At 42.1% G+C, this 20,367-nt stretch overlaps 1 protein-coding gene across 15 annotated transcripts in view; it reads right to left on the bottom strand.

Annotated features, from left to right (window-relative positions):
* SGCG (sarcoglycan gamma) overlaps window positions 1–20,367 on the bottom strand; it is a 189,650-nt gene that overhangs the window by 46,907 nt on the left and 122,376 nt on the right. For all 15 annotated transcript variants that reach the window (XR_005598024.1, XR_005598023.1, XM_039537151.1 and 12 more), the window contains 2 exons: window positions 8,941–9,060; window positions 367–439 (listed from right to left, as the gene is read on the bottom strand). Coding sequence is in view for 13 of the 15 variants with exons in the window: in XM_039537151.1 (XP_039393085.1) it covers window positions 367–439; window positions 8,941–9,060 (193 nt within the window). In the remaining 2 variants the exon portion in view is untranslated. The remainder of the gene's footprint in view (window positions 1–366; window positions 440–8,940; window positions 9,061–20,367) is intronic.

Raw genomic sequence — 20,367 nt, 5'->3', positions numbered from 1 at the left:
AAAGGGAATAATATTACCAGCAATTACTGTAAATATTGTTAGGATGCCCTAAAGTTCACATTTATGTTGATCTAAAAGAAAATGTGAATATCTGTAAAAAATTACAGATGGAGGGGGGGAGGGCTAGCTCAGTGGTTTGAGCTTTAGCCTGCTTAAACCCAGGGTTCTGAGTTCAATCCTTAAGGAGGCCACTTAGGGATCTAGGGCAAAAAAAAAAATTGGTCCTGCTAGTGTAGGCAGGGGGCTGGACTTGATGACCTTTCAAGGTCCTTTCCAGTTCTAGGAGATTGGTATATTCTCCAATTATTACTATTACATTATATTTTACATATAAAACATATACATTTTTTATGCAGAAGTTCTTACCTAAGCGATTTAAAAGCCTCTGCTCTGACAAGGGGTGTCTCTACAGAGTGTTCAAAAATGGCCCCTTCTGGCCCTGAAAGACAAGAAAATATATCATGGAAAATGTAAGAAAATTGTACACTGATTTGCACACCATTCCAGTATCATAAATTAAATTTCCATACATTAATATCAAGGCAGATATATTAAAAATATATTTAAAGTTCTGAGTCCAATACCAGAAGACGAAAAAAAAGCAAAGTGAAGAGTGCAAATACAAATCCCCAAAATGAATACAAAATCCTCTTGAAATGCACAAATAAATTGTTGAGATAGTTACAACAGTGACCCTTCATATTCAAATAGCTGGGTAGGATTTAAATGAGAGATTTTCATTAAAATTAATAGCAGCTGCATAACTAAAGCCCCACAAGTCTTTTGAAAATGTTTAAGTCCTATACAATACCACCAAAAAAATGGTATTCAGAGTTTGGACTGAAATTTCTTCTCAGGTATTGCAGTATACTGTATGGTAACCAGTAAGTAACATCACCAATTATTTAGACTTTCCTATCTTTAGACTAAATTGGTGAGTAAAGCACAGACTTTCAGCATTAAGAAAAAAGACAGGGCAACACCAATTTTGACCATAAATTTAACCATTTAAACTGTAGTGACATTTATTATAACTTGTGAATGATAATCATCAGAGTAACATGAGTTCAAGACAGTAATCCCTGAATATTAATCTCATATTTCTGCATTGCTCTAACAAAAACAATCTGGTGGCAGAGACAAAAAAGAAAGGTTACTCACCTTGTGCAGTAACTGGAATTCTTCGAGATGTGTGCCCCTGGAGGTGCTCCACTTTAGGTGGCAGTGGGTCCCAGTGCCATTGATCAGAGACTTATGGTAGCAATGTCTGCGGGGGTTGCACGTGCGCAGTAGGTGTCTCATGGTGTCGTTGGTGCCGTGTGTACAGGGCTGGCTCCAAGCAGCATGCCGAATTGCCGCCGCCGGCGTCGGGGGCAGTCCATGTGCTGTTAGGGCGGCAGGCGCGTTTCTGCGGAGCCGGCAATTCAGCGGCAGCTTCTATGTTTAGCTGAAGCCACCGCGGACAGCTAAACATAGAAGCTGCCGCTGAATTGCCGCCGCCGCGGAAACGCGCCTGCCGCCCTAAGGGCACACGGACTGCCCCCCTGCCCGCCCGCCCGCAGCGGCAATTCGGCGTGCTGCTTGGGGGCAAAACAACAAGGACTGCCGCCCCTTGCAGAATGCCGCCCCAAGCACCAGCTTGGAATGCTGGTGCCTGGAGCCGGCCCTGCATGTGTAGCGCACGCATGACCCAAGCCCTCCAGTTCCTTCTCTACCACAGAATCTTCAATGCGAACTCTGAAGTAGAATGGAGGAGGGCGAGTAGTGGAGCACCCACAGGGACACACATCTCAAAGAACTCCCGTTATTGCACAAGGCGAGTAAGCTTTCCTTCTTCAAATAGTGTCCCTGCGGGTGCTTCACTTTAGGTGACTGTAGAGCAGTGCCCCTCTGAAGGCTGGGGGGACTTTGGGTTCGTCTGAGTCATTGAAGTAAGTACTGTGAGGCCCACTATGGCGTCAGCCTGGAGTCCTGTGTGACTGCATAGTGTTTTGTGAATGTGTGGATGGAGGCTCAAATGGTCGCCTTACAGAACTCTAGTATTGAAACATTATTAAGGAACACTATTGAGGTTGAAATGGACCTAGCAGAATGTGCTCTAATGTGCTCCGGTGGTTGTATTCTGGATATGGTAGCATGTTTGAATGCATGTGGAAATCCATTTGGATAATCTCTGATTGGATATAGCATCGCCTTTCAAGCGCTCGGTAGTAGAGATGAAAAGTCTAGAGGATTTCCTGAAAGGTTTGGTTCTTTCAAGGTAGAATGATAGCGTCCTTCAAATGTCTGGAGTGTGTAGGTCAGCTTCTGTTGGAGTACCATGAGGCTTAGGGTAGAATGTTGGTAGGTGAATAATTGGTTCATATGAAATGCTGAGGTTACTTTCAGTAAGAATTTAGTGTGTGGATGTAGCATGACCTTGTCCTTGAAGAATGTTGTGCATGGAGGATCTGCTATGAGCGCCCCTATCTCTCTCACCCTTCTTGATGAGGTAATGGCAACCAGGAATGCTACTTTCATCAATAAGTGGAGTAATGAGCAGGTGGCCTATGGTTTGAATGATGGTCTGGCAAGGCATTTCACTACCAGGTGGAGGTCCCATGTTGGTGTAGGTCGTCACACGTCTGGGTAAACATTTATGAGACCCCCGAGGAAGCATTTTGTAGTAGGGTGTGCGAACATCGAAGTTCCATTGAGCTGTCCATGGAATGCTGAAATGGCCACAAGATGGACTCTGATTGAGCTCATTGTTAAGCCAGTGCTTTTCAGCTCCAATAGGTATTCTAAGATTAATGGTAGTGGTGCTGAATCACTCATCAAGTGTCTTCCTTGACACTAGGCGGAGAACCTCTTCCGTTTATGAAGGTAGGTATTTCTTGTAGTCAGTTTCCTGCTATTTAATAACACATGTTTAACTTGTTCCAAGCAGGTTATTTCATCATGGTGGAACCATTCAGGAACCACGCCTGTAGGTAGAGTATTTCCAGGTTCAGGTGAAGAGTGTGACCATTGTGTTGAGACAGCAGATCTGCCCAGCGAGGGAGAGCTCGCATGGTGCATATTGCCATGCATAACAAATAAGGATACCATGCCTGGGATGGGCTTCACCAGATTAGAAATTTGCCCCAAATACACAATATAATGAGCAAGTCAATGATGTCCATACTGGATTGATCGCAGCCCGGGTTAATAATGACCGTGCCATCTGTGTCCCACCAGGGCAGACACGACAAGTATACTACTGGTATAACCCCAACAAAGAGGATCTGTGGAAGAGATAACATCACCATAGCCACATGGAATGTAAGGACATTGAGACAAATAGGTAGGTTGAAAAAACTCATGTATGAAATGGAACAGTACACCTGGCACCTCCTAGGAATCTCTGAAGTCAGATGGAAGAACTTTGGAGAGGTACTAACAGAAGGCCATGTACTCTATTACAGTGCCCAATGTCCAGCGGGCTTATTTCCATCTGTCTAAAGGCAGTACCATTTAGTATCACGGTGGTACAAGTCTATGCCCTTATAACAGACTATGATGATGAGCAAATTGAAGATTTTTACAATCAGCTCCAAGACATCATTGATAAGGTACACAAGAAAGATATCCTGAGGTACAAGGAAATTGGAATGCTAAAGTGGGTACTGACACACAGGCAGACTGGTGAGATTATTGTGGCCCTTTCTGTAATGCGGTAACCAATGAGAGAGGATTGAGACTTTTGGAGTTTGCCAGCTATAACAATCTGGTTCAGGCACTTGGCAGTGAGGCTGAACCTGACCCTGACACAGCACAAGGGCCATGCCTGCCACAGAAACACCCCGGGGCCCTGCCCCTTTTGTGCCAGGCACACCTGATGTGGGCAGGGAGGCTCAGCCTGGCAGCAGAATCCAAGTACAGAGTGACTTAGTGTGGGGGGATCCAGATGGGGGAAAGAGGGTTCCGTCGAGTGGGGGATAAGAGGGTTCTGTGTAGGGCAGTCTGGGTGCAGGCAGGTCAGTGAGGTATCTGGATGCATAGGGAGGTTCCAGGTGCAGGGGCAATGGGAGTCTACAGGGCGGACCAAGTGAAAGTGGTTGGAGGTCAGCAGGGGGTGGGTCTGGGTGCAAGGGAGGTTGAGTTCATTTGGGTGGGAGTCTAGGTGTAGGTGGTTGGGGCTCAGTGGGGAGGGTGTCTGGGGGTGCTCATCGGGGTGGTACAGATGCAGGGGAGGTGGGGCTTGTCAGGGTGAGGGTTTGATGGGCCTGCTTAACAAGGGAGCCCCAGCTGCTCACAAGGGGATCTGCATGCTGGGCCCCCGCTTCCCCATCCTCTTCTCTTCCCCATCCCATGCCCCTTCTCCACCACTCCAGCTCCTCCTATTCCTTCCCCACTGCCTCTTCCTCCTGCCCCCGCTTCCCCTATCCCCTTCTCTTCCCCATCCCATGCCCCTTCCCCACTGCTCCAGCTCCTCTCCATCCCACCCCCTTTCTTCCCCACTGCCTCGTTCCCCTGCCCTACCCTACCGTGGGCACTCACTGTTGTACAAAATGAAGGATGGCTCCCAGCATACAGAAGGGAGTTCAACCAGCACTAGGACCCAGAAGGCGTGTCCAGCTGCAAAGTCCAGGGAGCTGAGCAGCACCTTCTTTTTTCAGCTGGGCTGTGCAGCTCTGCATTCACAGAAATGGCTGGGGGCGGGGGACAGGAAGCAGTGGCATGTGACCTTGCACCCCATGTGGTCCCCACCCCTCCCCTCTATTTGGGGGGCAATGCCACCAAACTATGCCATGAACATTCCCAATCACATCCCCTGTTCCTCCTTCACTTTCTGCAGGGAAACAAAGAATGCTGTAGGAGGGGTACCTGGGCTGTTTTCATTCTCCTTGGGGACCAGGAGTACTCCACACAGACCCCCACTGCCCAGTGCCATCCCCAGAGACCACTAACCCGCCCTGCCTGCCCCCCAGCCACACTCACTGGCCCGCTGGGCGGGGGCTATTTTCCTTGCCTGGGCTGAGCCAGCATCACAGCTGGGGCCGGTCAGGAATCAGAGTGGGAGGGGCCTGCCTGAGCGGGCTCCCTCAGAACCCCCTTGCCTGGGGCCCAGATGAGCCCTGCCCCACATGCTGGCCAAGAATGACCTGGCCCTTGCACTGGTCCTAGGCAGCTCAGCCCTGGGAGGTGGTGGGGAGAGCAAGACCACCCAGAGTCAGAACCGTGCTGGGGAGCAGGGCAGGCAGACCCCTGTGGGACGTGACTCCCCAAGAGTCCCCCAGCCCAGCTGGCAGAGAAGTGAATGGGTGGAGGGGATGGGACAGGGCAGGGATACCTGGGCTTGCCGGACAGGCGAGAGGAATACGGGGGAGGGGCTGGAGAGGAGAGGAGCCAGCCTGCGGTGGTCTCTCGGCTGGCAATGCAAGTGAAGTGCAGCGCCTGGCCAGCTGATGGGCCCCTGTTGAGCATGAGCCTGGTGCCATTGTAAACCCAGTACTGGTGACATCAGAAGAGAACTTAAGAGAGATAAGAACAGCACTGAGGGAGCTGATAAATACAGAGCGACTGGCAAAAAGAACAAGAAAGGAATGAAGGTGGCCAAGGAGATATGGATTGAAAAACAATGCTCTAAAATTGACGAGTGTATCAATAATAAAAATAGCAAACGAGCCTTCCAGGTTGTAAAATATCTGATGAAGGAAAGATGGACCAAAGCTAACGCAATTCAAGACAAAGAAGGGAACAGTCTTACAGAAGAAAAGGACATCATCAATAGGTGGACAAAATACTGCTCTGATCTATACAACCACCAGACAAATGGAGATCTTAGTGTCTTAGACAGCCCAGATTCAACAGAGGAGGATGACTTTCCAATACTACATGACGAAGTGGAGACAGCTGTGAAATCGCTCAAGAATAGAAAGGCTAGAGGTATTGACAACATCCCAGCCAAACGGATGAAATTTGAAGGAGAAATAGGTTTCAGAGTAGCAGCCGTGTTAGTCTGTATCCACAAAAAGAACAGGAGTACTTGTGGCACTTGCATCTGAAGAAGTGGGTATTCACCCACGAAAGCTCATGCTGCAGAACGTCTGTTAGTCTATAAGGTGCCACAGGATTCTTTGTTGCTTTTACAGATCCAGACTAACACGGCTACCCCTCTGATATGTGGCACCTTAGAGACTAACAAATTTATTTGAGCATAAGCTTTTGTGGGCTACAGCCCACTTCATCAGATGCATGCAGTGGAAAATACAGTAGGACGATATATATATATATACACAGAGAACATGAAACAATGGGTGTTACCATACACACTCTAACAAGAGTGATCAGTTAAGGTGAGCTATTACCAGCAGGAGAGAAAAAGCTTTTTGTAGTGGTAATCAAAATGGTCCATTTGCAGCAGTTGACAAGAAGGTGTGAGGAACAGTGTGTGTGTGTGAGAGAGAATAAACATGGGGAAATAGTTTTATTTTGTGTAATGACCCAGCCACTCCCAGTCTTTATTCAAGCCTAATTTAATGGTGTCCATTTTGCAAATTAATTCCAATTCAGCAGTCTCTCGGAGTCTGTTTTTGAAGGTTTTTTTGTTGTAATATTGTGACTTTTAGGTCTGTAATCGAGTGACTAGGGAGATTGAAGTGTTCTCTGACTGGTTTTTGAATGTTATAATTCTTACCGTCTGATTTGTGTCCATTTATTCTTTTATGTAGAGACTATCTGGTTTAGTAATAGATGTACTCAGCAAGATCTGCAACAAGATCGGCAGACGGGTGAGTGGCCCTCCATGTGGACACAGTCACTAATCATCACTCTGCCAAAGAAAGGCAACCTGCAATTGTGTCAAAATTACCAGACCATAAGCTTAATTAGCCATCCCAGCAAAGTGATGTTGAAAGTCATATTGAACAGATTGAAGCCACAAGCAGACAATATCATCACTGAAGAACAGGCTAGCTTTCGTGCTGGAAGAAGTACCACAGAACAAATTTTCAACTTTTGTGTTCTATGTGAGAAGTACTTACAACACCATCAGGACATCTACCACGTCTTTGTTGACTTCAAGAAGGCATTTGACAGAGTATGGCACGAAGCTCTCTGGGCAACCATGAAGAAGTACAATGTTGGTCGTAAGCTTATTCTTATCATTAAACAACATATGCCAAGACCAGCAGTGCAGTTCTCATCAATGGCACAATAGGAGAGTGGTTTCACACCACTGTTGGAGTCCAGCCAGGCTGCCTTCTTTCGCCCACACTGTTCAACATCTACTTGGAGCACATGATGACTGATGCCCTAGAAGATCTCATATGCACAGCCAGCATTTGGGGGCGAACAATCTCAAATCTTCTGTTCACTGATGACATTGATCGCCTGGCAGGCAGCGAAGGAAATGAAATAATTGGATGAAACCTCTGCAAAATATAGCATGGAAATCAGTGCAGAGAAAACCAAGCTGATGACAAACAAATGTGATGGGATCAGCTCACATATCACCGTCAGTGGACAAGGGCTGGAGACAGTGAAATAGTTCAAGTATTTGGGAGCAATCATCATTGACTTTAATGGATTTACTCCTGATTTGCAGTGATGTGAAAGGGAATCAAGCCTTATATGTCTATATAATACCAATGAAACTGCACAGTTATCTTTGCCAACTAGAAGATTAAAAAGGAGTAGAATACATATTTTAACATCATTATTTCAATGAATGTATGACTGATTCTGACTTTGTGCACAGATAGACCTGTTCAAAATCAATTAACAATTGTCCAGTCTTTCATATCTTTGCTAAACATGCTTTTTTGTTAAAATTTGGTGTCCCTTGGGCATATAATAATCATTTGAGGTGGTTTCCTGGTTAAATAAAGTTGTAATTTCAATTACTGGTAAGTTAAAAAGCAAAAAATCTTAAAATATAACCCCGAGCAATAAACACAATTTATGAACACATATTTTAACTTAAATTTGTCTTAGAAGTGCTAATTGTACACTAACTACTACTGTTATATTTTTATACAATGGAATAACTTGACTTGATCTATTAAAATTAAGACCTCACGATTTTAGAGTACTAATAATGAAAGCAAGTTAAATATGACATTTGTAATTAGGTTCTAAAATATGGAAACTGAAATTGAATGTAAGTTACGTGGCAATGTCAGTATTTTCTTTGATCAATTATTCCAATTTAAATCCAGAGCAACTAAACTTTAATATGTAAATATTAAAGCAAGTTAGACCTGTAAAATGTTATTAGTGGCCACAGATAATGTAAGTACTAGTTTACAATGGAGCACAGTAAAATGTCTTTATGTATGCTATCAAATAAAAGCATAGTAACTACTGTTCTGTATTAATGTTAATGATGTGCAGAACTATTCAAACATGATCTGATAACATCCAAGGCAAATTTGTCTTTTAGTAAGTGACATTTTGAATGCACTATACTTAATAAAGTGCTATGGTGTAAATATCAAAGGCAAGGTGAAATAAGAGCATGCTGTCACTTTGAAAGAAGGTATAAAAAAATCACTATTTTACAGCAGAACTTGGCAAAAGTTCCATTTAGAATTCTCAGTCCAAATGGTTACACAAATAAGACTATGCAGGATTCCTTCAGTCTTAGTTTACCAATTACCATGTGTACTTAAAATAAGAAATAGATGAGAAAAACAGCTTAGGCACAACGTCTATTACCTACAGGAACTAGTTTACGGTGAAGTTTATGCAAACCCCATTATAATGCTAATGACATTCCTAATCCATAAATTAAATTTATTGCTAAAGGTCAGAACATTTTCAAATTTTCCCTTTCCTAATGAGGTAAAGATAGAACTTGCATTTACATGCACATGGTTTAATGTAAATGTTATTTTAGCTTAACTGTGTGTGGTTTTGCTTTAGTTATATGTGGAAACACATTTTTCAGGCATTTCTTAAATGTCTATTACGAACCTGTGATTCGAAGTTTATCTGTACCAACTACAACTTCATTTTCATCCACTGTAAAAAGTGGCTTGCCATCTATGGAGTTGATCTGAAATTGCTGACCATGGACTTCTACCATTTTAGGACCTGAAAAGCATATTTGACAAGATAAATAATTATTAAGTGGACTTTCATCATTATTCCTTTCTTGTACACTACATAATCAGCCATGTAACACCAGGTTCAAAATCCACATTCAAAACCACTCTTATCGACTTTGTGAGTCATCGAAAGGCATTTAGGAATTGTGAAGTGCTTAGATACTATGGTGATGGGGGACATATAAAGGATCTTTGATCATTATAAGTGTAATATTGCTTCCTTAATTAACAAAAATAATGATGATTTATTGATATGTTTGCAACATCCTCATTATTAGGGAGAATAAGCTCTTCCAAAAAACAATCCCTCAGCTGTTTACATATCAAGTACAGTTTTTGGCCCCACATTTTACAAATTTTGCCTATCATGTTCTTCTTAAATTACATAAAATTAGTTGAAAAATATTTTCAGATTTTATTTGAAATGCCAAAAAATCATCCAGCAGACTGGCCATCCTATCAACACAGTAAACTGAGTCAAAGCAGAGGGTTTGTCTGGCATTCTCTGGCCTGAAATGTAGATTGCCAGTTGTGAATCTATTTGGGTTTGGCTGATTGTTGAAGAGAATGACTCCTGTCAAGATCAAAGGGTGGTTGTGTTTTTCTTCTTCAAAATGACAACTACCCTTCTTAACAGACTCACAGATTCCTGAATTACTAAAACATAATATTTTATTTTGATCTCCAATAGTTGCTTTGTGGGCAAGCCTGTAACAACCTAGACAATTTCCATCCCTATCTCCATTCAGGCCAATTCTTTATCATTCCCATTCCATAGACTCTTAGAAATGTAAGGCTGGAAGGGATCTAGAGAGGTCATCTAGTTCCAGTCCATCCCCCTACACAGGACCAAGTATATCAAGACTGTACCTGACAGATGTTTGTCTAATCTGTTCTTAAAAGCCTCCACTGAGGGAGATTCCACAACTTCCATTGATAACTTATTTCAGTACTTAATTATCCTTACAGTTGGAAAGCTTTTCCCAATATCTAGCATAAATTTCCCTTGCTGCAGGGAAAGTTTCTTGTCCTAAACTCGATGGCCATGCAGAGGAATTGATTACCATCCTTTTGATAATAGTGTTATCAGTCTTTTCTCAAGATTAAACATGTCCAGTTCTTTCAACTTTTCCTTGGCCCATGTTTTCTAAGCCTTTTATCATTTTTGTTGCTTTCCTCTGGACTTTCTCCAATTTGTCTTTCTTGAAGTGTGGTGCCCAAAACTGGACAGACTATTCCAGCTGAGACCTCACCAGTGCTGAGTAGAGTGGAACAATTACCTTATGTGTCTTACATAAGACACTGTGTTAATACACTTCACAATGGTATTAGCCTTTTATGCAACTGCATCACATGTTGGCTCTTATTCAACTTGTGATCCACTGTAACCTCCAGATCCTTTTCAGCAGTATCACTGCTTATCCAATTATTCCCCATTTTGTAGTTGTGCATTGATTTTTAACTTCCTAAGTGTAGCACTTTGCACTATTCTTTACATAATTTCATCTGTTGATTACAGACCAATTCTCCAATTTATCAAGGTCAATATGAATTCTAATCCTGTCCTCCAAAGTGCTTGGAACCCCTCCCAACTTGTGTCATCTGCAAAATTTATAAGCATAATCTCCATTACTGAAAATACTGAAAAGCACTTGTCCCAGGACAGACTTGTGCAGCACTCCACTACATACATCCTCACTCACTTTCACCAGGCTGGGGCAGTGAGTTGGGATGTAGGAGGGGGTGCAGGATGCAGGCTCTGGGAGGGAGTTTGGGTGCGGGCTCTGGGATGGGGGTTGGCATGCGGGCTCCGGCCGGGCAACGCTTACCTCAGGCGGCTCCCAAAAGCAACTGGCACATCTCTCAGGCAGCGGCTCCTAGGTGGGGGAAGGCAGGTGGTCTCTGCACTGCCCCTGCCCACATGCACAGCCCTCATAGCTCCCATTGCCCCCCACCCCAGAGGCCGCAGGGATGTGCCGGCTGCTTCTGGGAGCGGTGAGGAGACAGGGCAGGTAGGGAGCCTGCCTTAGCCCTGCTGCACATCCAGACTTTTAGCACCTAAAATCTCCCAGTTTGGCTTCAGTAGCCTCCAGGAGATAGAGGGAGGGGGAGAAGTTGATCAGTGGGTCTCGCAGACCCCCTGAAATACCCTCAGGGACCCTCAGGTGTTTGCAGACTCGAGTTTGAGAAATGCTGCACTAGTCCAATAATCATGTCAAAGAAGGAAATTAGGTTGGTTTGGTATGATTTGTTCTTGACAAATCCATGTTGGTTATTCCTTATAACCCTATTATCCTCTAAGTGCTTATAAACTGATTGTTTAATAATTTGTTCTATTATCTTTCCAGGTATCAAAGTTAAACTGACTGGTCTATAAGTCCCCAGTTCCATCCTTCTCCCCTTTTTGAAAATACGTACTATGTTTGCCCTTCTTTGGGCCTCTGTAAACTCACCCATCCTCTGAGTTCTTGAAGACAATCACTAATGAGTCTGTGATTGCTTCAGCTATTTCCTTAAGTAGCCTGAAGGTGAGTTTCATCAGACCCTACTGACTTAGATACAACTACTTTATCTAGGTATTCTTTAACCTGTTCTTTTCCTATTCTGGCTTGTGTTCCTTCCCTCTTGTTGTTAATATTAATTGGGATAAACTATTTGGTTCAGCGAAGATTGAACCAAAATAGGCATTAAACATCTCAGCCTTCTTTGGGTTGTCCATTATTAGTTCTTCCCTGCAACTATTATGCTTACACTTTCCTAACCTGATGAATTTAATAGGGTCATGGAGGACTGCTAACTTTAAATGTCTATGTGATATATTTGATGGCAAAGTTCAGTACTCATGTGTAGGACGACAAAGAAAAGGCAAAGTATATTAGATTCCCTTTTTGCCTACCTTCAGTTGGGACATTTCATAGAATTACAGATATGTGAAATGGATATTGGTCTGTTTCTCACCCCCTATGTATCTATTCTGAACATCCCGTTGCTTCATAAAAATCTGTTATCTTCCACATACTAATTCTTAAATGAAACATATATGCTGTAGACGTTAGACATAAGGTTAGAATGGTGTCATGGGAAAATATTTATGAACAACAGTACAATAAGGTGTAAAGGCAATTCCAAAAACCTCTATGGTGACTGATGCAAAAGAAACATATTACAAAAAAATCATATAATTTGTAAATTGCTTCACTGCTCAGAAACAAACTATTGCCTTTGGATAGTATCTGAAATGTGATACACAAGTAGCAGACTGGACCCAATGCTGTTGGTTACACTCAAGAATTGCAGTTGTTTTAGTATTCCATGCTCACCCGACATTAATTCTGCTTGGGAATTTGTCGGTGCTAAGGCCCCAATTCTATAATGTGTTGCACCCAGGTGGATCTCTGCATCCACATGGAGTCCTATTGACTTCAATCAGGGCTCTGTACAGGAGCTTCACATGAGCAGAGGGGTCTGCAGGTGCTTAACACATTGCAGTAAAGGGGCCTTAAAAAGCTTCTTCTTTCAGCTGTCTAGAATGGTTGTTTTTTACAGCATGGAAAGCAATCCTGATAAACTGAATTAGGTACTACCCACCATCAGTATTATTCTGTAAAATCCTGTTCAAGGAGTTTTTAGGAATCCTATACATGGAGAAAAACCCCAACAGGAATAATGAAAAGTGAAACAGTGTTTACACCTTGGCAGACATGTATCTTTACCTGGACTATTACTGGTGGGAGAAAAGCAATGATGCAACTTGAGGTACAATATGATTCAAATGAAGTCTGCCTTGATCATACCCATGAGTGCATTTTTCTAATTGTTTTGCTAATTTGCTGAATCTTTTTTACAATAAATCTTGCCAAAGGAAGGCTTGTGATGTTTGTTGTGTTAGGAGCAGGAAAAGAACCCACTAACAACAACAATTAATATATTCAGTTTGTATTCTGTGCATATCTGCATGCTGAACTGACACTATTTGTATTCATCTGAATCTAATGAAACATAGTGTAATTAATAGATGTTCACAATGATGAAAGAAAATGTTCCAAGACTGTAGGGTTCAGAAATTGATGTAAGTACATTCATTATAAATTGGCCTGTAAATTTGCACACACAAACTAAACCAATACAACCTGTTGAACTGTTTAATTATAGTAGTTAGCCAGATTGACTAGATTCATTTTTAAACTTAAATTAAATCAGTGCAACTTTTCTGTGAAGACAAACTCTAAAAGTGGTCACATCGTGCCTCCTAAATTGGTTTTGACCAGTGGATATATATAATTTGTACGACCCTTGACCACTACCAGGCTTGCCTCCACCTTTCTCTCTTATTCAGGGCTGACAAGAGGGGACAAAGGGGGAGACAACTGTATCAAGGTCCTGAGCTCAGGATCCCCCAAACATCTGTAACTGGGGTGAAATGGGTATGAAATGGGAGAAGATGGGGCCCCAGTGAACATGATGTACTGGAACACCAAATTTCTCTCAATGGGCCACTCCTCACATACTTTGTGTGGAGAAATCCTCAATTGTGTTGTGCTTTGAAACCCCAAAGGATTGCGAATTTGCACACCCATGTAGCACTGGACAGGAATTGTCTCATGGATATTATTCACTACAAATTAATAACACTAGTATTAATTGGTTTCTCTGTGGTATCTTTAGATGGAACTCAAGGGTGAAACAAAATGTAACCATTATAATTTTGTTTCATGTCATGTAGGAACATCTTGGCAGAGTATCCATATAAATGTGAAAAGCAGCTATAGCTTTATAGAAAAATAGACATTCATTTATGAATGCAAAAGCAGTCACTCTGTAATATCTGATTGGATATACTTCATAATACATGTACATTAATTAAAATGTAGTTACACAGTAATTCCATAGTGATCACAGTACAGTTGTAATTAACTCTAACTCACATAACCAGAAGCTGCACTTAATACATGGTTACTTAGTATTACTGCTTTAGTCTCATACTTCGTACATATATTTTTAAAGAATCTTAGTACATTAACTACATAGCAATCATACTGCATTTATTATGAAGATATAATTTTTGATAAAATCCTATAATCAAAAAATAAACTATATGGCTGACCTTGGTTTATGGGGTGCATTTTAATGGCTTTCCCACTGTTCTCTTATATAATTACACAGAATTTTCAGATAGATACTTCAATTTCCTGCGTACTTAAATGGACCTGCATACGTAACTACCACATAGCTCTTTCAGAAATATACCATACCATAAAAATGAGCCAAACAGAATGAACTGATAAGAAATTAATTTTTATAACTTTTTTAAAAAAATGAATAACCCTGCTGTAACTCAATTTGCTCTTTTCCATCACCTTTTTGGATTTGTCAATCTTTTGTAATATACATCTAAGAAAATAATATATACTTTAAACTATTCTGTTTATCTTTAATAAGATGTTAGTAACTCAGCAAACATAAACATACAGTTTTCTGTGTGCTTTTTATATTATAACTGAAAGACATATTTGCTAGTATCCTTGTTAATCCTTCTCCCCAGTGCAGGATTATTCCTTATAGTAGGAGTGTTTTGTTCTATTTAGTGTTAAGTGACTGGGTTTCCATCTATTTTCTTGCAAGATTATTTCATAGTCTAATATACCTCACAGCTGAACATTATGTTCTGCTACTCATCCTTCATTTTCCTTAGGAATCTTTCATCCAAAATGATCACCTTCAAGTTTTTGTAGATCATAATCATATTCTCTTGTAGTTATTTAAAACGGAGTTAATATTCTGAGTAACTTTAATATTTCCTATAAATTGAGCCCCCCCTTTTTTTTTACCTTAAAATGCTACTATAACTGTCCCCCAACATCAACCACATATTTACAATGCAGTTAGGGCTTTTACAGTAAAACTTTGTCATAAAACACTGAAATCAGTGATTTAATTTTAGATCTTATTTTCTTCTCCTAACCTCTTCCACTAATTTAGGCAGACTGAGGTTAGTCTGCTGATGACATATGATTGGAGAACTGACATAGGCTATGTTCCATACACATGCATGTTTAAGTAAAGACCTACCATGGATTTATTTTGGGCAGGATGCCAAAACTCACTGATTGTGAGAGGGTCCCCATGCCCCCAATAGTCAAAGGAAGCAAAGAAATGAACAGAAGGGTGGGAGGGGAGGATAATCATATATCAAGTGCAGCATTAGTGTGAATGAGAAACAAAGGGAAAGTACTTTCTTCTATATACAATCCACAATGGTGGCAGGCAGCAGTATGTCTTCCTTCACTCAGCATGCTCCACTCCTCTTCTACCACCCAGAAACACTGAAGTATTAAGTGTAAACCACACTTACAAATGGTTTGGGGGAATGTTATGTGATTTCACTTTTAATTAATATTTTTTATTAAAACACCTTATATAAAATAAAGTCTCATAAAAGTATTACAAATTTAAATACTCCTGCAAAGTCAATCGTACTGCCACAAGCAATGCAATACTCATAAATTCCATCATGCATATGTGCATAAATTCTTACAGCAGCACAAAATTAGTCAAATGTAATATTTTAGATGTTTTGCACTCATATGCAAAGGCAGAACCATGTCTTCAATGGCATTCCCACTACAATTTTTTGTTAGACTATATGCAGTACTACATAGTGTATACAGAACATTGTGAGAGTGATTTCTATCTGTTTAGGTATTTATGTATTTCATATCCTCATAATTGTTTTAAAATAAAAGTAATATCTGTAACACATTAACAAGATAAGATACCTGCAACATCAATTTCTCCATGGCCTCTTAATCCTCACTTTTGTGGGGTGGAGTCAACAATCAAGGCTCTTCCAGATCAAAGCAAGGGTGAATGCCTTGCTGCCCACCCTTCTGTTACCTTGTAAACCCTTCTGGTTAGGGTCACTTTGTGAGTCTGTCCAGAGACAAAGAGCCAGATATTCAAAGGTATTTACTCACCTTAATGCCTTTGTAAATCTGGCCCTCAATGACTAGTGTGGATTTCCAGACACTTAGGCCCAGATCCTCAGAGGTATCTTAGGTAACTAACTCTCACTGAAATCAATGGGATTTAGGTGCGTGGATACCTCTGAGGATTTGGACCTTAGCCCTTCTCCTAAAAACAACTATTTTACTTATTAGATGGAAAAAAGAATTAGAGAAAATATTTTAAACAAATATGCATAGCCTCATCTAATCTTCCACTTCATTACAAGTTAAGTTAGGTAGGCTTTCCTCTTAGGCAATACAAACAGAATTGAATCAACTCAGGGTATGTCTACACTTAAAACACTACAATGGCACAGCTGGTGCTGGGCATACCTGGGGGTAGGTTAGTAGAGCTATGTCTCTCAGCGGTGTGGATTTTTTACACAGACTAGTGTTCTCTAAGGCCTGGTCTAAGAAGTGAAAGTGGGGCAGTACGGTGTACTGGTAAGAAGTGTCTGCAGGACACAGCAGGCAGCTATAACGATTGGGATAGTTTTCTCACTGAGATCCAACCCTGTAAATAAACAACACTAGGATCCCTTCTGTGATGTTGCACTCCATATGATTTTATGAAAATATGCTAATGAGTGTGAATATAATGTAACTGGAATATGCTTCATGCACATGGTCTCTTGTAAGGTATCATTACAAAGCTTATAATCTACTGAGTATGATCATCCTATTTGTATAAATGTATCATTCTTGTATCTGAAACTAGAAATATGAAATATAACTCTGAGGTCCTATTGTAATTATGTAAAGTGTGGGCCATTAATGGTGGTTTGTAGTCTTGATGGCTCCCATTAACCATGACAATTGACTGTAAATGGTTCTGTGTACTTGCAAGACTTCCTGTGAGTCAGGCTGGGAAGAATGAAGGCTTGGGGTTTCACAGGACATGTGACCATGTCACCTGGTACTGGAATCCATCTTAAACCTGGGGCTTTTCCATTTAGAAGGAGGGGTGGGGACCCAGAGAGACAAAGGATTCTCCCGCCTTGTGCCAAAGCTATCTAAGGGGGTGGAAAAGAACAAAGGAGGCTCCAGTCATGAGAAATCCCCTAGTTACCACCTGAGCTGGAGCTCACAAGGACTGTACCGGGGAAAGGATTGGGCCCAGACTAGGAAGGAGCCCAGTCTGTGAGAAGCTTATTGGGACATCTCTCAGGGTGAGATTTTATCTGTAATCAGTTTCCTACTGTATTAGGCGTAGCCTTGCATGTTTTATTTTATTTTGCTTGGTAACTTACTTTGTTCTGTCTATTATTACTTAGAACTACTTAAATCCTACTTTTAATATTTAATAAAATCACTTTTTGCTTATAAATTAACCCAGAGTAAGTAATTAATACCTGGGGGAGCAAACAGCTGTGATTATCTCTTTATCAGTGTTATAGAGAGCGGACAATTTATGAGTTTACCCTGTATAAGCTTTATACAGAGCAAAACAGATTTATTTGGGATTTGGACCCCATTGGGAACTGGGTATCTGGTTGCTAGAGACAGGAGCACTTTCTAAGCCGTTTTGTTAAGTCTGTGGCTTTTGGGGGACGTGGTTCAGACCTAGGTCTGTGTTTGCAGCAGGCTAGTGTGTCTAGCTCAACAAGACAGAGTACTGGAGTCCCAAGCTGGCAGGGAAAATGGGCTCAGAGGTAATCTCAGCACATCAGGTGGCAATTCCATGGAGGTCTCTATGATCCAACCCGTCACACCTTCAATCTATGAAAATGACAGTCAATTGTCATTCTGCACTTGCTGAGCCTGTAGTTGAATCTTTCCTTGGTGCTGTTGAGGTGGCTGGTGTACAGCTTCATTAGTCAGGAACAAGGAGTAGGATGGGTTCACCAGTGTCACTACTGGCATTTTAACATTGATTTATGTTTTGAAACACCATAGTTTCATTGCCAGTAATCAAGCACTACTAGTATTTCAACATTGCCAGTAATCAAGCACTACTAGTATTTCAACATTGCCAGTAATCAAGCACATAAATCACATTTTGGACACAGATCAAAATATGCAATTAATACAGAGATACTTATGGTCACACATTGTCACAAACTCCTTACCTTCCTCTCTTCCCAACCTGTGAGAGAAATAACTAATTTTCTTGGGGGGAGAGGGGAGAGAAAGAGAGAAAGTGTGTGTAATGTCTGTATGTGGGAATGTTTGTAGTATTGTTGTAGCCACGTTGGTCCCAGAATATTAGAGAGACAAAATGAGTGAGGTAATAACTTTTCATAGAATCATAGAATCTCAGGGTTGGAAGGGACCTCAGGAGGTCATCTAGTCCAACCCCCTGCTCAAAGCAGGACCAAACCCAACTAAATCATCCCAGCCAGGGCTTTGTCAAGCCTGACCTTAAAAACCTCTAAGGAAGGAGATTCCACTACCTCCCTAGGTAACCCATTCCAGTTCTTCACCACCCTACTAGTAAAAAAGTTTTTCCTAATGTCTAACCTAAACCTCCCCCTCTGCAACTTGAGACCATTACTCCTTGTTCTGTCATCTTCTACCACTGAGAACAGTCTAGATCCATCCTCTTTGGAACCCCCTTTCAGGTAGTTGAAAGCAGCTATCAAATCCCGCCTCATTCTTCTCTTCTGCAGACTAAACAATCCCAGTTCCCTCAGCCTCTCCTCCTAAGTCATGTGCTCCAGCCCCCTAATAATTTTTGTTGCCCTCCGCTGGACTCTCTCCAATTTATCCACATCCTTCTTGTAGTGTGGGGCCCAAAACTGGACACAGTACTCCAAATGAGGCCTCACCAGTGCTGAGTAGAGGGGAATGATCACATCCCTCGATCTGCTGGAAATGCCCCTACTTATACAACCCAAAATGCCATTAGCCTTCTTGGCAACAAGGGCACACTGTTGACTCATATTCAGCTTTTCGTCCACCGTAACCCCTAGGTCCTTTTCTGCAGAACTGCTGCCCAGCCATTTGGTCCCTAGTCTGTAACAGTGCATGGGATTCTTCCGTCCTAAGTGCAGGACTCTGCACTTGTCCTTGTTGAACCTCATCATATTTCTTTTGGCCCAATCCTCTAATTTGTCTAGGTCCCTCTGTATCCTATCCCTACCCTCCAGCATATCAACCACTCCTCCCAGTTTAGTGTTATCTGCAAACTTGCTAAGGGTGCAGTCCACACCATCCTCCAGATCGTTAATGAAGATATTGAATAAAACCGGCCCCAGCACCGACCCTTGGGGCACTCCACTTGATACCGGCTGCCAACTAGACATGCAACCATTGACCACTACCCGTTGAGCCCGACCATCCAGCCAGTTTTCTATCCACCTTATCGTCCATTCATCCAGCCCATACTTCAACTTGCTGGCAAGAATACTGTGGGAGACTGTATCAAAAGCTTTGCTAAAGTCCAGAAATAGCACATCCACTGCTTTCCCCTCATCCACAGAGCCGGTTATCTCATCATAGAAGGCAATTAGGTTAGTCAGGCATGACTTGCCCTTGGTGAATCCATGCTGACTGTTCCTGATCACTTTCCCCTCCTTTAAGTGGTTCGGGATTGATTCCTTGAGGACCTGTTCCATGATTTTTCCAGGGACTGAGGTGAGATTGACTGGCCTGTAGTTCCCTGGATCTTCCTTCTTCCCTTTTTTAAAGATGGGCACTACATTAGCTTTTTTCCAGTCGTCCGGGACCTCCCCCGATCACCATGATTTTTCAAAGATAATGGCCAATGGCTCTGCAATCCCATCGGCCAACTCCTTTAGCACCCTCGGATGCAGCGCATCCGGCCCCATGGACTTGTGCTCGTCCAGCTTTCCTAAATAGTCCCGAACTACTTCTTTCTCCACAGAGAGCTGGTCACCTCCTCCCCATACCGTGCTGCAGAGTGCAGCTGTCTGGGAGCTGACCTTGTCTGTGAAGACAGAGGCAAAAAAAGCATTGAGTACACTAGCTTTCTCCACATCCTCCGTCACTAGGTTCCCTCCCTCATTCAGCAAGGGGCCCATACTTTCCTTGACTTTCTTCCTGTTGCTAACATACCTAAAGAAACCCTTCTTGTTACTCCTAACATCTCCAGCTAGCTGCAACTCCAAGTGTGATTTGGCCTTCCTAATTTCACTCCTGCATGCCTGAGCAATACTTTTATACTCCTCCCTGATTATTTGTCCAACCTTCCACTTCTTGTAAGCTGTTTTTTTGTGTTTAAGACGAGCAAGGATTTCACTGTTAAGCCAAGCTGGTCACCTGCCATATTTACTTTTCTTCCTACACATCGGGATGGTTTGTTCCTGCAACCTCAATAAGGTTTCTTT

Source organism: Mauremys reevesii, linkage group 1 (genome assembly GCF_016161935.1).
Source record: "Mauremys reevesii isolate NIE-2019 linkage group 1, ASM1616193v1, whole genome shotgun sequence".
NCBI lineage: Eukaryota > Metazoa > Chordata > Testudines > Geoemydidae > Mauremys > Mauremys reevesii.
The sequence above is the reverse complement of the archived record's forward strand: the minus strand, read 5'-3'. Positions and strand labels throughout refer to the sequence as shown.